We start from the raw sequence: 23,871 nt of genomic DNA on the forward strand, positions 1-23,871 counted from the left end.
TCATCTCTCTCCCTTCCTGTCTGTCTGTCCCTGTCTATCCCTCTCTCTGTCTCTATCACAAAACAAACAAACAAACAAAAAAAACCCTAAAACTTAAAATTAAAAATTTAGTTATAGTTGACATTTAGTATTCTATTAGTTTCAGAGAAGGTAGAGTGTTTTACAAGTTCTAGGGTTATTTCAAAATCATATGGAAATACCGGAAGGCAGAAGCCTGGTGTCTAATTATTATATATATTTTTTCCCCTGAACGGTGTAACTGTGGACAAATCCATCCACCAGATGAGCCTCAGTTTCCTCATCTCACGCAGGCTTGGCCAGAGAAGATGAAGTTACATGGTTTCTTCGAGTTCTGGCTTCCCGACTCCTGTGGGACAGGGTGGGGATTTTAGCAAGGTGCACACCGTGTTCTGTTTAAGCGGTAGGAAGCTGTGGGCGTGGGAATGCACACTCCCGAGGCATGTGTTCTTCACCCACGTGTGAGTTCTACTTCTGATATACTGCTAGTTTCATTGATCGTTTCATTTCATTGCATATGCTGGGGCTCGTAGCAAACAGATCCGTGTGTACCACATAAGCTCCAGTCAAATGTTCCTACAAAATGTTGGTGTTTTAGTCATTTGTGTGATCAGACTATTAAGAGCCAAAGCTGCAAATTTTCAATGTAAGAAATGTGACACTTCATCCAGCTTAAGATACGTAGTTCTTAGGATCAAATGAAAGAATTTTGTTTCAGTAAAACGTGTCGTTTGGTAAAATTGCTTTGCTCCTATCGTTTCTGCAGCTGCTGCAGATCAACTTTGTGATCTAAGAGAGAAAAGATTCCTCCATGGAAAATGCATTGGTCCAGATATTAAATACATTCAAAATGAACAGCCATTCAAAATATCTCCCTAACATAATGGGAGATATTTTGTTAGACAAAAAAAAAAAATTCAAAACCAATTAAAACCAATTCATAGGGAAGATTTTAGAAATAGGATTCAGTGCTTAAGAACAGAAACTTGCCAAAAACAGTTTGTTTGTTTTTTTGGCAATTATGGCCATTCTGGTGGCACTAACCAGAATACACTAGGGCAGGGGAATCAGAATTCAATCATAACTCTACTACCTTTGAAAAGGGTTTTATCCGTGTGTATTCAGTGACTGTATGCAGGATTTAGCATCACAAACCCGTCCCTGTCCTTCCTCCACCCCATCATGAATCCACATTAGAGAAGATCATCTGAGCCCGTAGGGACAGAGCTGGCTGTTAAGTGTTCATTGTTAGTCAAGTGTCCTGCCTCTACCACAATGCTTCCACCCACAGAAGGAAGAAAATTGCTTCTCTTTCACAATTTGTGTTTAAAATGTCATGTGCCATGCATTCAACCAACAGGTATGGAGAAATTCACATTATCATGATGGGTTTGAAGCTTCTTTCCATTTTGGGCACTGACAATTATTCTTCCTATTGGAAAATAAAACCCTGATACTGTTGACTGCATGGAAAAGTTCTAGAATGTTACACCTGGAGGAGAGGGACATTATGCTGCGCAAGTGTACTGTGAGTCCCGACTTACAACTCTAGTGTGCAGAGAGCCTTTCCTGAAAGTCCATCTGACGGACCCTGATCCGTAAACCTCATGGACCAAGTCAGCTTTCATTCTGGGGTGACCATTGGTTAATAGGATCATATAGGCTTCAAGTGTACATTTCTATGATACACAGTTTGTATATCGCATTGTGTACCCACTGCCCAAAGTCAACCATCTTCCATCACCATGTATTTGGACCCCTTGACCCAATTTAAATTTCATTTGCTGACTCTTTCTCTACATTCTAAGCTAGTGCTTCCATTCAGAGGAGGCAAAGATGAAGACAGCTAATGTAATACAAATTGAGAAAAGACTTAAATCACAACTTTTCCTTAGACAACTGTACACAGTTATCTTTGGTGTCCAGTTGGGAAAAAAATGTTTTTATTTCCCCCACTACTCCAGCCCATATTTAGTTTCTCCAACTTCTTGGGCAGTCAGTTCCATGAGACCTAGGTTTGTCTGAGCACAGTGACACAAGTGAAGTTTCTCCCATTTTCTGGGCTTCAGGGTTTACCGTTCACCTGTGAATTCTTTCCCAGCTCTTTCGGGTTCTAGTGCTCCAAGACATGGCAATATTGTAAAACTTAAATCCCTATGCAGACCTTAGAGAAGTAGGTAAACACACAGATGGGCAAGCTTATAGCTTTATGTTCTTTCTTTTAACATGCAGTTTCACACACCCCAACCCTAAAACCAAGTAGAAGTTACCCTTTTGTAAGAGACTTTTGCATATAGAAGAGAAAGCTCTGTTAGCAAGGTGTCTCCTCTACCAGGAAAAGAGGATAACCTCATCTTTAGAAACTCTTATCAGCAGAAAAGGCAAGGACTTAAATCTGCATAGCAACCTTACTCCTCTTTACTATCCTTTCCCTGGTAACTTCCCATCACTGACGTCATCTAAACACACATAGCCAAATAAACACCGTGGGGATTTGTTAGCGAGGCAGCTGGTGTGATTCCCATCTCAAGATCAGTCCCTGTGTGGAAGAGGAGGAAGGTTTGGCTGGCCTCCTTCCTGATTGTTGTTTGCTTTTATTCTTCTTTGGATCTCAGTCTGCACCCACCATCCACGTTCTTCTATTCCCAGTGAAAAGGTTTTTGCATCATTTTGGTTTGTTCCCATCAGTCATGTGTGAGAAAGGACTCCCAAAGGCAAGAACATCAATCACCTCATTTGAAGTTCCCTGGGAAGTCATTATTTAGGTCTCTGTTGTGGATCTGTTCCACCCTTCTCATGCTAGATGGGGACCATGCTTAGGAAAACACAGCAGCCCTTAACCTTATTGCTGTGCCAGCAAAGAAGGCAGAGCGACCTCTAGCCGAAGCCAGTGGCACCTGGAGAGCATTAGAGACAACACACCAGAGCCTCGCACGGGACAAAGTGGGTCGCCAGGGGCTTGCCCAGGGGTTTCAAGTAGTTTTCTGTAAACAACAGTTACCCTCAAAAAATAAGAAATGGGAATTGATAAAAATGATCTAATAAAGTGGCTAGAGGATTCCAGATCTTATAATATATTCCTTCATGTTTTATATGAGGAGGATTTTGCTTTCGAAACCTCTTGACTGGTTTATTGCTTTTAGTCTGATTTTATTTTTCCTGACATCCTTCCCCCTCGTCGCTAAGGGTAAAGTGAACACCGCTACATTTTATTGGTTAGGTTATTAAAATTGCATTACAGGCTCTTTCTGAATGGGCTGGCTCTTCCATAGATGATTTAACAATAAATGTTTCCCCAAAAACTCTGTCCCAACAAGGAAAGGAAAATTAATGAGCAGGAACTAAAGATCTAAGGATTGAGTGAGTGCAGAGAGCAATGCAGGTGTGGAAGGTGAGTCCAGGTAAAGGATGCCTAACCTCACGGGTCCTCTCACCAGGGACCAATGACGTCCTGCCTCACGAATGCTTGAAGACTGTGATAGAAGGTGGTGACGTTTCTCTCCATCTTTCTTGCTTTGTATTTTAGTGTTCATTTAAAATATATAATTAAAATAAAACTGGCAGGACTCTGATGCTGGGGACCCGACGGAGGCCCCCAAACAGCTTCCCCAGGGAGAATTAGCTTAGATAGGGTACCACATCACAGATCTGGTCTCAGAATCGTTGATCCAGAGACTTGGTCTGCACATGACTTTTTATGTGGGTTAGACTTATCAGAGTAGCCTCCTGTTCGGTTCCCATATTGGGAGGAACCAGCTAAAAACCGTATTTGGCTTAGACTGTTGAGAGGATAAAAACTGTTAGCATGTTGCTGGACACCGATCTTGCAACAAATGTTAGTTGCCAGGCTTAGTTTTATTTGAATTGTCAGCAGGCATAGGTCAGCTCATTAATTTATGAACTGTGTGTTTAAGGGAGCAGAGAATTATTTTCTTCTCCTTCCAGAATATTTTGTCAAGGACATCAAAATAATTGGCAAGCTGCATTCATTTTGAGATGATTTCTTTCATGGGAAAAAAAAAAAGTGGAAGACCATATCTGAATGGTTGCAGTAGATACTGTATCTAGGCTCCAATGCCTGTCAGCTTCCCACCACCACACCCCAGTGTCCAGCAGGACTCTGCCTCCCTCTCTCTCTCTTTCTCAATGAATCCTGTTTGATTTTTGAGCTAACGGGGCAATCTTCCATTTAGTCACACTGTTGCTAGTTGGTTTTTTGCCATTGTTTAAGTTCCTTTTCATTCACAGGCAATGAAATAGGATCCCTTTCTTTCTGCCCTGAGGTGAGATAGTCCTGCTATTTAAGAGTATTCCTGAAAATGGTTATTGTTTACTTTGCTGTCACGTTTTTGGAGTTACCTAGGGCCTTAGGCACCAGCATGTAATTGGTCTACGCCATGGGTGATGGAGTCAGCGGTGGATGGATGTTTCAGAAGTCAGACCTGATAACAACAGCCTGGTCTGTCCCTCTGTTGAAAGCCAGGGCCGTGGGAAACGCTAACTAACCTCTTCTCTTCCACGCAATCAGACAATGAGAGAAGATGATTTTTTTCCCAAAAGCACCCGAGCATTACCTAAAGTGACTGCATAAATTATTGAACCAGACTAAGCTTTAATGTAGAGTGATTACTTAGCTAAGTTCTTATCACACACATACACCAGCAGGTGAGGACTCAAATGGTAAGGACAAGACCCACTAAAGGCAAAATTTTAAATGTTCTATTTTGTTTAGACATTAATTGCAATCTCAGATAAATCTTGCACCCTCTGCAAAAGAAAAAAAAAAAGTCATATGTGAGGATGAAAGGACTTTTAAGCACATGATAGGAGAAACGAGGTCTGTGTGATTGGACCAGAGGGCTCACGGAGAAGACAGGGTGGCTCCCGGCAGAAGAGAAGGGCGGGGCGCAGACCCCTCAGAGCCTTGTGGGTCTTGCTAAGACTTCCCACGTGATCCAAAGTGCAGTAGAAAGTCAAGAAAAAAAATTTTAACCAAGGAAGCAGTACAATCAGGTTTTTATTTTTAAAAATCACTATGGTTCCTGCATAGAGAAGAGATTTAAGGAAAGATAGATTTAGCTGTGGATCCAATAAGGGGTACTTGTCATTTCACCCATGATGGAGCCAGTAGGTACAGACACGTGGAGAGATATCAGACTTACGGAGAACGATGTATAAATAATTTGTATTTGCTTGCTGTTGCACACACACTCTTGTACCTGTACATAGATCGATCAGTTTACATTCTTAGTAATTTTGGCTGCTGGGAAAAAATTATCATGAATTGGGTGGTTTATGAACAACATACATGGAGTTCTCACAGTTCTAGAGGCTGGAGAATTCATGATCAAGGCAGCAGCAGATTTGGTGACTGGTGAGATCCCGCTTCCTAGGTGGCTGTCTTTTCTCTGTAAACTCACATGCTGGAAGGGACAACCTGGCTACGTGGGGTCTTATATAAGAGCACTGATCCCATTCATAAGGGCTCCACATTAATGACCTGCTCACCTCCCAAGGGCCCCACCTCGTAATACCATCACCTTGGGGATTAGAATTTCAACACAGTAGGATTTGGGGGGGGGGGACATGCACATTTAGCCCATATGTGTGTGTATAGAATATTTATATGTTTATGGACATACTTAGGGAAAAGAGAATGTGAGAAGAAATACACAAAAATGTCTAGAGTGAATATATTTAAGGTAGTAGGATTTGGGGCAGTATTCATATCCTTCTTTACATTCTTTTTTTTCCCTAATATTCTAATAGATAGTCATTGAAGAATATATGTTATATATCATTTATGTATATTCCTTGCAAAATATATATTTGATTAAAGGCAATATGTATTAATGAAATATTACAGAAATTAAATTATAAATAGGGCTTGTGTCAAAAGAGTTATAACTAATTCATTGCAGAAACTGTTTCCCACCACTCCAATATGATAAAGTGCTTTTAACATAAAAAAAAAAATTATTTTATAAAAAAGGGCTCTCTCAATTTGTTGCGGGCTCTCTCAATTTGTTCATGAATTATGTATAGCCCTTAAAAAATAAGAAAGTAGCCATTAATAATGTGGTTGATTTAATTAAATTCCCTTTGCCATTAAATGGCACTACAGTTCAATGCTGCAACTGTTTTAAAATTAAATTAATGTCGGTGACCTGAAAATGGAGTGTGAGATGTGGGGTTTCTATTTTCTCCTCTTTCCTGTTTCTGAATATGCAAATGATCTTCTTTTTGTTTTTGTAGTTTTTATTTTTAAAACATAATGTTTAAGAGGCATTATTTCCAGATGGCTAGGTTAGAATCAATTAAGCGTTCCAAATAAAATTTAAAATTTTATCTATAAAAATTCTCTCATAAATGTAACCATTTTTTAAAAGATTTTTTGAGTGCAAAGAGGGAGGGTCTTCTGGCTAAAGGGTTGGGTGCTGCACGGGGATGAACCATTCCTAAGTGCAAGCAGCCAAGTACATTTAATTTGCACACTCCCCATTGCTTAATATCATATAATCAATGCTTGTTAGAAATACTGAATCAAAATACAACAATCAGTTGACAAAAATTTGGTTTCCCGGTATTCTCTGAAATGAGGTCTATGCTGATAAATATAAAATGTGCTGATGACAGTGAAAATTTCTTTATATGATAGGTCATATACATACAGATACACAAAAAAATGAAACAGAGGAGGCACAGAAGAGAAGTGTTAGGAAAGAGCATTCTAGGATGTCACCTAAAAATATATATTTACAAAAATTTATAAGTAATAAAAAGAGCTAAATTGCTTTTTAAAGTTTAATGTAGGATTTGGCTCTCTCTATAGATCTATACAATTGGCATTGCTTCTACTATGTTGGGTGACTTCTGTTGAAATTTGCTATATTAATTTCTTCTGATGCCCCTTGTTTGATTTTATATAATATATACTAAGGCATGGTGATGTACTTTTTTAAAAAAATAGCATCTTTTTGCAAATTGTATTCGACCATGAAAATACTAATGTTTTACAATGCTATTAGGAAGTTAATGGACCAGATATATCTGTAAAAGGAGTTTTCCTTTGGTTTTAGCATAGTAGAGAATCCTAATAGGCAAGACAAAGTATTTACTGTATGAAATACTCATACAACTGCCTGACCAGGCGGTGACACAGTGGATAGAGCCATAGACTAGGACTCGGAGGACCCAGGTTCGAAAACCCAAGGTCGCTGGCTTGAATGCGGGCTCACCAGCTTGAGTGCTGGGTCACTGGCTTGAGCATGGGATCATAGACATGACCCCATGGTTGCTGGCTTAAGCCCAAAGGCTGCTGGCTTGAGCAAGGGGGGGGGTCACTCATTCTGCTGTAGCTCCCTATCAAGGCACACATGAGAAAACAATCAATGAACAAGCAGTCAACAAAAAATTAAGATGCTGCAATGAAAAATTGATGCTTCTCATCTCTCTCCCTTCCTGTCTGTCTGTCCCTATCTATCTCTCTCTGACTCTCTCTCTGTCTCTGTCAAGAAAGAAAAAAAGAAAGAAGGAAGAGGGAGGGAAGGAAGGAGGGAAGGAAGGAAGGAAGGAGGGAGGGAAGGAAGGAAGGAAGGAAGGAAGGAAGGAAGGAAGGAAGGAAGGAAGGAAGGAATACGCATAGGAAGGAAGGAAGGGAGGGAGAGAGGGAGGGAGAGAGGGAGGAAAGAAGGAAGGAAGGAAGGGAGGAAGGAAGGAAGGAAGGAAGGAAGGAAGGAAGGAAGGAAGGAAGGGAGGAGGGAAGGAAGGAAGGAGGGAAGGAAGGAAGGAAGAAATACGCATACACCTGTTGAAAAAGTAGCATGTCAAACGTGAGTCTATAAGTGACCCTGGAAATAATTCTTTGACTCTCGTTGACAAGATCTAGAACCGTGAGAGTAATTCTGAGATGTAGACTTTGAAGAGCTCTCCAATGTCTTTTAAAATGAGAGGTGGAAATAAGGCCACATTATTTTGTGTTAATTATGTATTTTTTTAAACATGTATTCTTTCTACATATATATATATATATATACATAGAAGTAAAATGAAAACCCATTGTAATTTACAAAACAGGATTATAAGATGCATTGTCTCTTGTTTATTATATAAAAGAACTGACTTACAACACTAGAGCAAAAAAAATTTTAATATTCTATAACTCAAAGCATTTTACACTTAAATTTACATAATTTTACATCAACAAAGAATTTGGTCATTTTGGTGTGTTCTTTTATATATTAATTCAATATTTATTTTCTGCTTGCACATGCTAAGTAAGCACTGGGTCTTTGTTCAAATTACCTTAGGTTTACACTTGTTAAATTATCGCCCCATACTCTAATTTTCTAACTCAAACAAATTAATTTTTTCTTTGGTGATGTTAGGGTTTTTTTTAAGTTTTTTTTTTAATTTTGTAGCAGGATTTCTAATTTAAGTAAAATATATATTCAGCCAAGGCAACGGAGTACTCTCGTTTTAGGAATTATCATCATTGATGGAAGGCTTCCCCCTCTCCTGTTGAACTAGAGAGTGTTTTGCGATTGTCACCGTTTTTGTTTTTAATCATAATACAGCACATATAATCAACACATAGTTTTATATTTGAGCACGATCACAAATACATTCCCACTGCCAAGACTGTTCCCCAGCAGGGCTGTGGTTTCTGAATATTTGTTCTCTAACGTCGAGAGCACAAACAAAACTTAAGTTAAGGATTTAAACATCTAAGCAGGATTGGTGCTGCTCTACCAGGGGTGCATTGGCTGGGTTATAAACTGAACACCAGAATGGGTCAAGGAAGGCTGCTCCCAGCGTCCATTAACCTCCAGCCAGCCTTCGTCTTTCTTCTCCGGCGCCAGGGAAACGGACAGCATTCTAATAAAATACCTGCAGCAGCTGTATCGGAAGGGTCAGAGCTCGTGATGGAGCTGCCAACACTGTAGCTTTGAGAAAACATCCGGGCGACCTCTCATAACACGGGGTCTGCCAGTGTTCACGGTGGAGGGTCCGTATTAGAAAATCCCACTTGAGAAACCGATCCCCCATTTGACAGGATTGCGGTCTCTAATCTTATTTTTGGTGGGCACGCGCTGACTGCATGCCCTGTCGAAGCTGGCCTTTTGTGCGGCTCTGGTGACCTCAGGAAGTGCTTTGCTGCACGGATCGGCTATGCACGTATCCCTGTGCTTAACTTTGAGTTTCTGATCACTCAGTATTTCATTAATACAAAATGTTTCACATCTTCTAAAAGTAGCAGGAATGTTCTATCACAGAAGCAGACTGGATTCACCTGTATTTTCATTTTTGTCCCTTTGGCTCACCCATTTTTTATAAACTAAATAACCTTGAGACTGGGAATCAATGGCATACAACAATAATTTCTATCTCTGGGTAGGCACTGAGGTAACAAAAGTCAAATTATAACTGTAAACTTTCAGGCATTGTAACTCCCATTTAAGGCTGAGTGATCAAAGACTTTAGAACAGTTAAGTAAGTTGCTCACGTTGCACAGGCAATAATTAGCAGTGCCAAATTCACCCTTTTCAGACCATTCAGTTTTAAAAACTCATGCTTTTCACGTTCTCCAAGACATGTATCTACATTTCTGGCCTCATCATCACTGTTTAAATTAATTTAAATGAACAAATAGTTCTGAATAACATTCTAATGAAGAAAAGCTTGATTTAAACTATTTCAGAGCATAGAAGTAGAGAAAAATTTTCAAATTCTTTTTACTAATTTCAACAGTTTCAGGCATGTTAAAAATTTTATCAAAACAAGAGCAAAAAATAAAATAAACAAAAAACCCCAAACCACTCTCATGTAGGAATGTCAATGCAAAGGTCCTAACTGAAGTGTATACTAATCAGACTTCAGGAGCCATGGTAATTAATAGTCTAGTATAAACAAATGGGGACTGTTTTAGAAATGCAGGCTGTTTCAATATTAGGAAGGCCAGTGATGAGTCAGCATATTAATAGAGCCCATGGGAAAACCAATCTGACCACTACTGTGAACATTGAAATGGAATTTGACAAAACTCAAAACCCATTCTTTAAAAAATAGAAGACCTCTATTAAATAGGAATTGATACATGCTTGTTAAACATGACTTCATGTATCTATAGCTCTAGCTATATCTACAAAAGCCATCATTTAACCAACATCTGTCACAGTGAACCACACTGGAGACCTTCCCACTTGAACAAGATGATGCTAGCTACCATTTCCAGTATGACTTAGCATATTGGAGACACGTAATTAAGGAAGCAATTAGAGGCAAACAAAAAAGAAAGATAAAACTGTATCTCTTTGTAGATGATATGATTAGTTATCTGGAAAACACAAAGAAGTCAATGGAATGATTGCTCGATCCAAAGAGAGAATTTAATAAGATAGCAGGACATAACTCTAACATACAGAAATCAATAACCTGTATATAATTACACAAAAACAGGGTTGACGATATATTGGAAGGGAATAGAGAGCTCCTTGCCTCAATTTCAGATAATAGTCTCCAAGAATTTTTTTTTATTATTATTCTCTGGGCAAATGTGGCATGTACAGAGAACAGTGGGACAATTTTGTGTCTGAGGAGAAGGGTGAGGAAAGAGAAAGGGAGAAAGCCGTGGAGAACCTCGGATGGTGAAGGCCGGAAGCTTCCGAGGAAGATGGCGGCTGGGACACACATGGTGCTTTAGAAAAGCGGTTCCCCCTTGTTTTGTTTTGCTTTACCGTTTGGCTTCCATTTGGAAGTTCATCGTGTTGAAGGTGGGCTTTCAATACGTCCTAGGTCATGTTCACCCCCACAGAGTAGAACCGATGGAGTCATTGTTTTCATGAGGATTCTGTGCTTTGGTTTATATTTTCCGTTTCATTGCCCATGGGAGTTTCACCTAAGGGAAACTGGTCCTTCCGGCGGTGCCCATCAGTGCAGTGGGTGCACATGGGGCTGTGGAACTGGGTTTTGACCTCGGTGTTGTACATCTGGTTAAGGTCTGTCAAGCAGAGACTTGGGGCTGTTTATTCACCTGCTTGGCTAAATACATTGACTTATTACTTTGGATGAGAATTTTGAGGGGTTATTTTGGGGGAGTGAGTGTGGATTTCTCTTACGGTGGTATATCCTGAGCGAACCTCAGTCATGAAACACCAAGAACCAACTGCAGGTGCACAGAGAAGGGAAATGTGGAAGGCTTCACTTGATTTTTAACATTTACCTATTCAGTGGAAACCTGTTCCTCCACTTGAAAAGGGAATGGTTATGAGTGAGGCCTGCATTGCCATGGTGACAAAGACAACACCAAAAACAAATTAAACACTCAGCAGTAAACTCAAGTTTAGGTTTGAGTAATTTGATTTGGGAATACATTTTGGCAACTTTGGGATAAACTCCTGAAAACCCACAGTTATTAATTATCTGAGACACTGAGAAAGACTCAACTGTTTTGACATAAATGATAATTCTGTAACAACTCAGAATAAAAGTGGGATCAGGAAACTCTAACCAAAAGCAAATTATAGCCTATCAGTTTTTCTATGGGGCTATCAGACCACTTTTAAGTAAAATAATAAATTTGCAGAAAAGAGCTGTTTGTAATTAAAATTAAGCATGGCAAATCATTTCACAAACATGGATAAAGTCAAATACCTGTTAATAACAGATTTTCATTGTTATTACTTTCTTTAAAGTCATTTCCATGTTAGTTGAAGTATTTTCTTGAAAGTAGTCTGGCTTTGGAAGATTCTGAAATTTAATTATTCTGGATTTGAAAAAAAATCTATAAATGTCTTCATAATTTTCACTTCCTTTACCTTCTGCTCTTAAATGTTTAGTGAGGGTTCTTTCTTACTCTAAATCTATGTGTTGAACAATCATCATTAGTTAATGACTTGTTTTTTTGACGTACTATATGTATATATATTTTTTCTGTTTCTGGTGAGCTCATAGTAACAGCTTTGTAATGGTGTTATAAATCACTTTATCACATCAATCTTAGGATAGTGACTACAGTATAGCTCCATCGTCAAATGCTTAGTGTACTCTTGATTTCTTATCAGTAAAATTAGAGATTGAATACCTAATTATGAAATAGCAGCATGTAAGTGAATATAGAAGTGACTCCTAGAAACATGAACGCCGTAACATTTAATGCCATTATTGGTCACATGTGGGTAAATTAAAATAACTCTTGCCTCTCCCAATGTCACTATTCATTTCAGCAGTGACAGATTCGTGGCATGCACAGTTCACCATGTCCAGGCATGCCTTCTTAGATTCTGAGCTCTTATTGATCTACAAAGAGCTCAGGCGTCATGTGCAAAGAGTTCCCATGACAATTAGCTACCCACCCCACTCCCCGCCATAGCATCCTGTAGTAACCACTCTGAATTCTGTCCATGCATCCACAATAACACACACAACAGCGTCTGATTCACCACACTCCCTTCACATCCTCAGTGCTGCGCACACCGCGTGGAACATAGCAGGCACTCAGTAAGTAGCCTCCCCATTTATACAGAAGGCATAGCCATAGAGCAATCCCACTTCTCATTATTTCTTCAGTGAACCTTAAAGACATCTTTGGAAAACATCTCATTTTCCAACCTGGGATAACGTTAATTTATTTATACTGCCAATTTTATTTTATTTCTTTGCTTAAAATGATAAATTCTCAAACAGATCCCTAAAGATAGCAGACTATTCAATTTCATAAAGCACAAGTAGGATAATCTTTAGCAGTTTATTTTGGAACAAAATCCAATTAATGATATAGTGAATGTTCTGCTCCATGCTACCCAGGCTTTCTTTACATGAGTTAAAGTTCTTAAGTGAGAATTGGAAGTGACTTATTTCTATACTCTTGGTCAGCCAAGAGTATTAACAGAAATAGTGATAATAGTAGATAATCAACTGGAGATGTCCTTTAGAAAGATATTAAGAGAAGGAATTGTTAAAGAGGTGATGTCCACTGAAACAAGATATGAGACTATGATGAAATAATTAACGTGTAAACAATCTCTCATTACTTACTGACATTTAAGACATAATTGTACACTAGAATCCTCTAGAACAGTGGTCCCTAACCTTTTTTGGGCCACAGACTGATTTAATGTCAGAAAATATTTTAACAGACCAGCCTTTAAATGTATCATGTGACCAAGACAAGCATTAAGAGTGAGTCTTAGATGGATGTAACAGAGGGAATCTGCTCATTTTTAAAAAATAAAACATCATTCAGACTTAAATATAAATAAAATGGAAATAATGTAAGTTATTTATTCTTTCTCTGTAGACTGGTACCAAATGGCCCACGGACCGGTACTGGTCCACAGCCCGGGGGTTGGGGACCACTGCTCTAGAATCCTCTATGTTTTGTTTTGTAGTTTTAACAAAGAAACAAGTGTGAACACTAGAAAACAAAGATTAAGGATATTAATCAGAGAATTTTATCTCTGGCAATAACAAACCGTGAGACCTTGAGAAATTTCTTGTATGTTTGGCCATAATTATATGCATCGCTGAAGGATGTGACAAGAACTGACATTTTTCAAACTGTTTGCAACCTGTGCGTTCTTTGATTCCCTTTGTGGTGGAACATCTGAAATGGGGTGAGGACAGACTGCTGACCCTGTTCTCTGATTCAGTAATCCATCACCGGGCATTTACTGAGAGCCTGCCACGTCTCTGTGCTGAGGCAGGTCTTACAGAGATAACTGACTTAAAAAAATTTAGACTCCAGTTGAGGTACAGTCAGTAATCACAAGATTAAACAAACGCATAGGTCATGAGACTAAATCCGATATCCTCTGGCATTCTAAAGAACCAAAGCGGAATTTCCGTCCAACATTTTCCAATCCCCCATCGCCATTAGCATACGTCTCTCTTCCTCAGTCCTCTGAGAGTCCACATCTGCAGCCTTTTTGCAAATAATATCTGTCACAAACTGCCTCTGATAGAGAGAGCTTGCTAGCCAGATTAATTTACAGCAAACACTGCCTTCCAAAGAGACGAGCAGGTTTCCCCCCAAAAAAAGTAGTAAGTTAAACAGTGAGAACACTAACAAAATCATAGCAATTGTTTACATCATTCACCACACTATTTGTTTTGAATCGGCTACAAAAAATAATGTAGTGTCTGGGCTTCACTCACGTTTCAGATCGCAGGGCTTGGATTGGATGTGTTTTCTTCGTGTGTAGATGAACTAGCACTCGAGTAGGTGTGAAAATTATGTAAAGCCATGAGTCAGATCATTTGATTTATCGTATGATGGTGTTATGTTTACATGTGAGATTAGAGAGAAATGGGGCAGATAATCTTAGACTTAACTTAAAATGCAGCAGCCTGAGACATTCCCTGTCTTTATGCATTCATATATTTGTAAAATGGCTGTGCAAGCCAATTCCAACTCTTCAAATGGATTTATAGTCACTTATGCAAAATTCATGCAGTAATTATTTATTGAGCACCTAACTCAATGACAGGCCGAATTCCAGGCAATGGATAAAGAGTGCTCACCAGATAATAGCGCCTACCGCCATGGAAAGTGCAGTCCAATGGAGAAGTTGTGTCTTTACCTCGGTGGCTCTATGTAAAGACATGCATTCTATTGTGATACATGGAGATGGTAGAATTTTTTTTTCCCAAAGTTAGATGTGGGGAGGTAGTCAGATAGATTCCTGCATGCACCCAACCGGGATCCACCCGGCATGCCCATCTGGGGCACAGCCAGAGCCATTCTAGCGTCAGAGGCAGAGGCCATGGAACCATCCTCAGCGCCCAGGCCAACTTTACTCCAATGGAGCCTTGGCTGCAGGAGGGGAAGAGAGAGACAGAGAGGAAGGAGAGGGGGAGGGGTGGAGAAGCAGATGGGCGCTTCTCCTGTGTGCCCTAGCCGGGAATCGAACTCGGGACTTTTACATACTAGCCTGATGCTCTACCGCTGAGCCAACCAGCCAGGGCCAGGAGATGTTAGATTTTGAGGAACAATATGCAGCAGGTTAATGACTTCACTAAGCAACCTGGTTCTTTACTTTTCATCCCTCAGATTCCAGTATAGTCTCCCTTTCAAAAGCATGTGGTCACATGAAGGAGAGAAGGTACCTTCACAGATTCAGGGTGGTGATGGACAGGGAGCTTGGGGAAAGGGTTTTTGGGTAGACAATCCCCAACTTCCTGCTTCATTCTTCCCTTCTGGATGCAAGCCTTCCGCTCCAGCTGAACTCCACTATTCATTCTTCCATGAGCACATTTTACACATCCTCATACCGGTGCAGGCCCTTGCTGTCCCTGCATGGAGCAAGCTGTTCTTCTACCCAGGCTAACCAAAATCTATACTTCCTTTCAAAGACTAGCTTTTCCGTAAAACCGCAGTGCATTCATGCAATTGTGATATATTATTTCTTTTTTGTGTGTGTGTGATAGAGACAAAGAGAACAGAGCGAGGGACAGATAGGGTCAGACAGACAGGAAGGGAGATGAGAAGCATCAATTCTTCGTTGCAGTACTTTAGTTGTTCATTGACTGCTTTCTCATATGTGCCTTGACCAGGGGGCTACAGCAGACTAAGTGACCCCTTGCTCAAGCCAGCAACCTTGGGCTCAAGCTAATGAGCCTTGCTCAAACCAGATGAGCCTGTACTCAAGCTGGCGACCTCGGGTTCTCGAACCTGGGTCCTCCACATCCCAGTCCGACACTCTATCCACTTCACCACTGCCTGATCAGGCTATTATCTTATTTATGTACCCAGATTTTTAGCATGAAGCATAGAGAGAGACCAGACTGCTAATTACATTTTGACGACTAAATAGTGTCACACGGATTTTCCTTTCTCTATTCTTTGTTTCTCCAGATTTGGATTTAGAAGCATCTCAGCTAGAGCAGGTGGCTGACTAGAAAGAACTTACTATTGTTTGTGTAAGTTAAATACAACTGGATCTGGGACAGAGAAGGCACTGGAGACATCAACAGGTCCCTCCGTCCTGTGACCTTGTGATCTCTTACAAGATGCTTTATTCATAAAAGGATGGGCCATGCCTTGTGAATTTATAACTCCAAGTAAATTAATAAAATAAGATAAACTGAACCCAAGCTTATTATGGTAGAAATGATTTCTGAGATGTCTATACTGTAAGGCTGACATTAAAGATGGATACGGTTCTTGTAGAAATGCATAATTGTAGAGAGATGTGAACCAAAGATGCTTAATGGTTTTTCATGGGAAACTTGGGCATAATGTAAGAGGCATAGGCAGGATCTCTGCATTTAAATATTTCCATAAATAAATGCTTGTTGAAGGAAACCCATCAATATCACATTAGCTTTTCTGGTTCTATAACTATAAAATTAAGTTATGTAGTAATGAGATACTAAATTAGCTGCTGGAATGATGATTACTTCTCTTATATAATTTCAGTTTGACCAGAAGAAATAGAAGGTAGTGATATACATGACATAGCGAGAGTACGCCTCCAACTAAAATTGAAATCTAATTAGTGTGCAAATAAAGCTGCTAAAATATGGCTGAGATCAATAGTGCACGTAATGCAGAAAAAATCTCCACCATGATTGCGGGAGAGCTCTGAAGACCCAGAGTACGAAAAAAGAGCATTTAAAACATCAAACTTTCTAAACGAATTTCTTGCCTCCATAGGCAAAAAATAAAATTGAGTGGCAAGACAAAGGGGAAAATCATAAATTCAGGAGGTAATTTATGCTTGAGTGGTAATTTATAAATCACTTTAAATAATTAGTTCACAATATAAGCTATAAGTAACATAAAGTTTTCCTTTCCAAAGTTCAGAACAATGCACATTGAATATCCCAATATGAAATTTTTTGGGCCCTGGCCAGTTTGCTCAGTGGTAGAGCATTGCCTGGCATGTGGAAGTCCTGGGTTCAATTCCTGGTCAGGCTACACAGAAGAAATTACCATCTACAGTGTATCTGTAAAGTCATGGTGCACTTTTGACCAGTCACAGGAAAGCAACTAAAGATGATAGAAATGTGAAATCTGCACTAAATAAAAGGAAAACTCTCCCAGTTTCATACCTATTCAGTGCAGTTCGATGTGAGCTCACGCACAGATTTTTTAGGGCTCCTTAGGTAGCTATCCCATATTGCCTCTACAAACTTGTCACTGACTGATGGCCTACCAGAACGGTGTTTCTCCACCAAACTGCCGGTTTCCTTCAACTGCTTATCCCACCGAGTAATGTTATTCCTATGCGGTGGTGCTTCGTTATAACGCACTGATATTCACGTTGCACTTTGGTCACGGATTCGAATTTAGCAAGCCACAGACACACCGAACTTTCCTCTGTACCATCCACATCTCAACTGGCATGGCCATGGGCTGCTCCGCTGTATACACGGTGTTATGTCATCATCTGCACATGCGGACATGCTGCCACATCATCCTACAGAAACTGGGAGGATTTTCCTTTTATTTGGTGCAGATTTCCCATTTCTATCGTCTTTTGTTGCTTTCCTGTGACCAGTCAAAAGTGCACTATGACTTTATGGACACACTGTACTTCTTCATTCCTCCCCTTTCTCTCTCTCTCTCTTTCTCTCTCTCTCTCTCTCTTCTCATCCCCTCTTGCAGCCATTGGTCAAATGAGCAAGTTGAGCCATGGATGCTGAGGATGGCTTTATGGCCTCATCTCAGGCACTAAAAATAGCTCAGTTGCTGGGCAACAGAGCAGCTGCCCCAGACCAGCAGAACATCAGCCCCAGACGAGGATTGTTGGGTGGATCCCAGTTTGGACACATGCGGGAATCTGTCTCTCCATCTCCTTGCTTTCTCACTTGATAAAAAATAAGAAAGAAAGAAATTTGTTGAACTCCAATAGCTGATTAAGTGTCCTCGGACCACCTCTAGACAAAATGAGAACTCAGCCAACTCTGAGATTGAGAATACAGAACTTGACTTTAGGGTGAAAAGCAGCTACCATTATATTCAGTGATCACTGTCTCTGAATTACAGGGGGTCCATAGTCAGGTTCTGACATGTTAAACTTACTAAATGTGATGAAGAGCATATGATATTGTCCTTTGGAAGGAGTCATATAAAAAAATGGAAGGAGGACCTATGAAAAAGTACAGTCTCAGGAGAAATGGCAAAGTAAATCAGATCTGCCGTTGGGACACGCTGTCTGCCTGCTGTGCTGTTCTCTCCTAAGGGTCCCCATTCTCTGAGACCCGACTATGGAGAACTGGACTGCTCTTAGCACCTTGTAATTCACACTGTGGTCCTCTGACCAGATACGTGGCACAACTTTCTGGCACTAAATTTATCTATTCCTTCAGTCACCCCAACAGTAGGCATTTACTAAGAGTGGGCTAGGTACTTTGTCCTGCTAAGATACATTAGACAAAAATTCCTCATTGCAAAGTGTCACAATTTAGAAGCAACACATGACCAAGCAAATAATTACTAAACATTGTGATCGTGGTATATTGGACATATGCAAACGGTTCACTGAGAGTACAGGAGAAGAAGTAAATTAATTAGAAAGGGAGGGAACTAGGCTAATTTATATTTTGTTTTGCTTGTGAACTGGTCCCAACATTTTTTTTTAATACACTGAGAAAACATTAGGGTTTGAAATTATGTTAAATGATTCAACCAGATTTGGAAAGAAACATTTTTCACCATTAAGAATTAAAATGCCAGTAATGAGCACATGGATCATATTGGTTTGAAGAGTATAAATTATAAAAAGAAAAACTAAAAAATAAAATATGAAAATCCCAATTAAATTAAAGATTGCTTTTAAAGAACTCCTTAATACTAAATTTTAGAAGTATTTAGTTAAGCTCACTTGATAGGTATACGTTTCTCGCGTGTGTGTGCATATAAGCACACAGTAATCTCTTTCCCTTTCCATTGAGATGTGGATTTTCTGCTTTGTGCCTCATTTAGTGTGGATTTAGATTCCAACCTGCTTTTCCTTTGCAACTCAGTACAATTCTGCACACTTCCACCAAACTAATTATATAATGAGTTGATATAAATGACTTTCACTATTAGGCTGTGCTAATATTAACCCACAACAATTTAGAAAGTAAATACACGACACAAAGGCATATATGTGTACTGGATTTTAGAATTAAGAATCAAGGATTTTTCTTGTTTTGTTTTTTACCTAGTCACAGTTGCCCTTCTGGTAAATTGAAATATGAAGATTTGAACTCAGAACCTGCAGTTTCCCCTCTATGTTATGCTTGCTGCCTTTTTAAGTAGGTGGCTTCTATTAGCAAGCTGGGCATAAGGAAATGGGTCACATGGTATCATTTCAAAAACTCAAATTGTGGCCCTGACTGGTTGGCTCAGTGGTAGAGTGTTAGCCCAGTGTGTGGAAGTTTCTGCTTTGATTCCTGGTCAGGGCACACAGGAGAAGTGACCATCTGCTTCTTCACCCTAACCTTTCTTTCTCTCTCTCTCTCTCTCTCTCTCTTTCTGTCTCTCTCTCCCCCCCCCCAGATTCCTGTCCCCCCTCCTGCAGCCATGGCTCAATTGGAGCAAGTTGGTCCTGGGTGCTGAGGATGGCTCCATGTTCTCTGCCTCAGGTGCTCAGAAGGGCTCGGTTGCTAAGCAACAGAGCAATGCCCCAGATGGACAGAGCATTGCCCCCTAGTGGGCTTGCCAGGTGGATCCCAGTTGACGTACATTTGGGAGTCTGTCTCTGTCTCACCTCCTCTCACTGACTTAAACTATATAAATAAATAACTAAAAATAAAAAATAAAATAAAACTCAAATTGCTATGGAAAGCTCAATGTGACTCACTTCTGATTTGGTATTGGCCTTGATAGAGAACAGGACAGGAACCAAGATGGCTACTCTTCTGTCTCTCACCAGGAGGAAATTTAGCTAGTGTCTTTGTGTCAGTGCAAAAGGACACTAAAAATGAATCAGGGTATGCAAATAAATCTCTCAACTGTGGGTCCATTTCTACTGTTCGGCCCACAAGTGGGAAGCACCAGGCCTGGGAATGCCTCATCTTTTGCGCTCTGGGCTCCTTCTATCACAAATCGTATTAATCAGCTCAGACTAACCAGGATTAATTGTTTTGGTGAGGCAACCTGGCATAGCAATGATGTATTGCCTGGACAGCCTGGGATTCGGCCGCTCAGAAATCTCATTATTCGCTGCTACATTTCTGTTTGTCTCTTTCTCTGACAGATGTGTGCCCAATCACTGCGAGCATGGTGGGAAGTGCTCGCAAACGTGGGACAGCTTCAAATGTACCTGTGATGAGACGGGTTACAGTGGAGCCACCTGCCACAACTGTGAGTGCTAATCCGTCTCTATTTGAACTTGGGATGGTGTGAGATTCGTGGGTCTTACGTGGTGCTTCTGCACCCCGCAACTTGAATAGTCCATCCCGTACTAAACCACTCGATTCTGAAGAACCCCGACTTGTATCCATCTCTGGAACCATCTTCTAGTTGTCAAAATATGTGCTTTCATGCCTAACGCCTCTAAAATCAACGGGACATTTCCAATGTTCCGTGAACACGGAGTTGAAATTGGAATGCTGGCCTTGGGTTTGATGCCATGTATCTAAGCTACGTCTGTCGGGGAAGATTGGAAAATTATGTTAGTGTGATGTCTCGGACTGGATCCTCATTTATCAAGTCATCAGAGAGGCAGACAGAGTGTAATTTGAACATTTTGTTTCTGGAAAATAGTCGTCTCATGCTCCAGCCCAGCTATTTGGCCGCATTTCCTTTTCTATCAGGAAAAGAGGAGTTGGAAAGTTAGGTTGAAGTCTACTGAAGTAGTATATCTAATATAAAAACACAGGACACATTTTTTTAAATGTTAAAAATAAAATGAAACGTGCCAAGATGATTGATAAAACACAGAATGACCTTGTTTTATGTAATAGCTTCACTTGAAAAAGGTAAACTTAAAAGTTTTGTCATTCAAAGCATATTTTTTAAAGGAGTATTAACTCTCTAATTGTAGCATTAACTTTCTAAAAATGCATTGCTGTTTAAAAAACAATTTTGGAAACAGGTTTGCCTTAAAACACGTAGTTGAAAGAAAGTCATCTGGTGTGTGTGTGTGTGTGTGTGTGTGTGTGTGTGTGTGTGTGTGTAGGGAGCAAGGAAGGGGGAGAGAACGAGATTGTCTCCATCTTCTCTCAATATTCTGAAAAGCTGAAAATCTAATATCTAAACCCTCTAATTATACAGACTTAATCTTCACTTTTAAGAAACAAAAACAAAGGCAAATATTATATCCTATTTAAGTTTTAAACTATGCTTCTGGTTGCATAGTTGAGTTTTTAAGAGTAGTAATAACTCTAAGTTTTAGAAACCTCTGTAAGTGTGTCTGGTTTTGGCTCTAGTGCAAACTCTGAATGTAAAAGAGGAAAATTATCTCCCCTCTGCCGCTCATTCCTACTCATTCCTTGTCCTATTTTTGTGTCTATAACCATAGAATCAGACATTTTTTTTTTGTATTTTTCCAAAGCTGGAAATGGGGAGGCAGTCAGACAGACTCCCGCATGCACCCAACTGGGATCCACCCAGCATGCCCACCAGGGGGCGATGCTCTGCCCATCTGGGGCATCGCTCTGCCACAATCAGAGCCATTCTAGTGCCTGAGGCAGGGGCCACAGAGCCATCCTCAGCGCCCAGGCAAACTGTTTTAGTGGAGCCTTGGCTACAGGACGGGAAGAGAGAGACAGAGAGGAAGGAGAGGGGAAGGGGTGGAGAAGCAGATGGGTGCCTCTCCTGTGTGCCCTGGCCAGGAATCGAACCCGGGACTCCTGCACGCCAGGCCGACGCTCTACCACTGAGCCAGGGCAGAATCACACATTTTAACAATGAGACCCTCTTCCCTTGCCATTTTCTCTAAATGAAGTCAAAATCTTGAAAATTCAGTGTATACCCCAGTGGAGCTTAGAAGACCATAGTGCATAATTCAAGGTTGGACACTACTTTATTGTGAATATATACATATACATACTTTTAGTTTATTGAAGGTTGAGTGTTTCCTAATAAGCCGGGAGACTTGTTATAGCGCTTAGTTACTCCCATGGATTAGTTAAAAATTGGGAGTATCTGGCCCAGTATAAAACAATGTAAAAATATATAATATATACCATTCGGTTTGATATAGAAAGAACAATTTTGCATTTTTCTTCATCAGTGAGTGCATTCATAGCAAGAGCATTGGCGGAAAAAGACACCAGCTTCAGGCTAGCTATGAGGTTATCCTGTTGTGTGCCCTTGTAGCAAGTCACTTGACTCTTTGGGCTTCCTGTATTCCTCTGTTGACTAAATGCTGCTGTGGTCTCTTACTGTTCTCAAAGCTAATGAGCTCAGACAACCAAAAGTTGCTTCTTCTGTCTTCCATGGTTTTGAACTTCGCAAGTATGTATTGTTAAAAGTTTTTACTTCATTTTCTGCAGAGAACTTAAGCATCCCTTTTGAAAAGGAGTTACATTAATTTCATAATAAATAATACTGCTTTAACAAGGTAAAGAATGTCTAAGTAAAATCTAAAGTTTAGTATAACTAAATACTTAGCAGCGCTTCAAACATTACGATTAGGCTACTATTTTAGCACATCTTCCACAGCGGTCCATGCTTCGTCAGGATGAGATAGCTGTTTCTCAAGTAACCATGACATCCAGGCTGGAGGTAGGAGTCCAAGATGGAATCTAGACGCCCTTTTTTGATAGGTCACACTGCCTAAGTTTGAACTGGATATACAGGCAGTCCCCGCGTTATAAATGAGATAGGTTCTATAGCAGGGGTCGGGAACCTTTTTGGCTGAGAAAGCCATGAATGCCACATATTTTAAAATGTAATTCCATGAGAGCCATACAATATGTTTAATGCTAAATACAAGTAAATGTGTGCATTTTATGTAAGACCAACATTTTTAAAGTACATAAGTCTCTGAATTATTTTTAATAATGTTGTTATGCTGCTGCTAACCAATGATGAATAAAGTACTTCTTACCATTAATGCAACTTCTGGTGCTGCATGGTTTTGCTGATGGCTTTGTAGTCTGGCTGATACGTGGTGAGGTTAAGCTTCATGCAGGCATTGAGATTTCCATCTGTTAAACATGATCATAGGTTGGTCTTTACGTTCTTTAGATGTGAGAGACTGCTCACATGCATACGGAGAGCCAAACATTGTCAGTACAGCAATACTCACACGCTTCAGTGTGTGGTATGTGACAGAAGAGCGTTCCAAGTTTTGACAGTAACCTGGTCTGCGGGTTGAAGTTTTTTTATTTCTCCCCACTTGTGTTTGCTCACCAACTCTGCTTGCTGTCGTACAAGTCTTTCCAAATCTTCATTCAGTGACTTGAACTTATTCACCTACATGTCTGAGGCCTTCAGGTTAGCAGCTTGTAGCTCAAAATCTCTGACGGAGACACCGGGGATGTAACTCAGGTCGGTGCTGTCCACTGCACACTCATGTGGATGGGTGATGAAATTAAAAAGATGAGTGAGCTCACAAAATTCTCCAAAGCATGCTTTGAATGACTGAAGGAGATTAGATGTGAAGCCCGTTAGCTGCTGGAGATCAAGATACTGAGCAGGGTCACTTGCTGTGTATGCATCTTTAAACTCTCCCAGTTTTTCAAAGTGTAGTAAATGACCTATTTAAATGTCAGCGATGAAGAGTTCCAGCTTGTTTTGAAATGCAAATACTGCTTGTTGAAGGGATAAGACTGTCTTTCCAATGTCTTGCATTTTCACATTGAGCTGGTTCAGATGTTTAGTCATGTTCACGAGATAGTAGAACTTCAGGAACCACTCAGTGTTAGCTAACTCAGGATGCTCAACGTTTTTCATTTCAAGAAAAGTCTGGA

At 40.1% G+C, this 23,871-nt stretch overlaps 1 protein-coding gene across 1 annotated transcript in view; it reads left to right on the forward strand.

The window, feature by feature from the left end:
* The window catches only part of CNTNAP2 (contactin associated protein 2), a 1,332,419-nt gene that overhangs the window by 791,078 nt on the left and 517,470 nt on the right, over window positions 1–23,871 (forward strand). Inside the window, exon 11 of the mRNA XM_066262524.1 lies at window positions 20,208–20,314. Within this exon, the coding sequence (XP_066118621.1) occupies window positions 20,208–20,314 (107 nt within the window). The remainder of the gene's footprint in view (window positions 1–20,207; window positions 20,315–23,871) is intronic.

The sequence above is a fragment of the Saccopteryx bilineata genome, chromosome 2 (assembly GCF_036850765.1).
Source record: "Saccopteryx bilineata isolate mSacBil1 chromosome 2, mSacBil1_pri_phased_curated, whole genome shotgun sequence".
Classification (NCBI taxonomy): Eukaryota; Metazoa; Chordata; class Mammalia; order Chiroptera; family Emballonuridae; genus Saccopteryx; species Saccopteryx bilineata.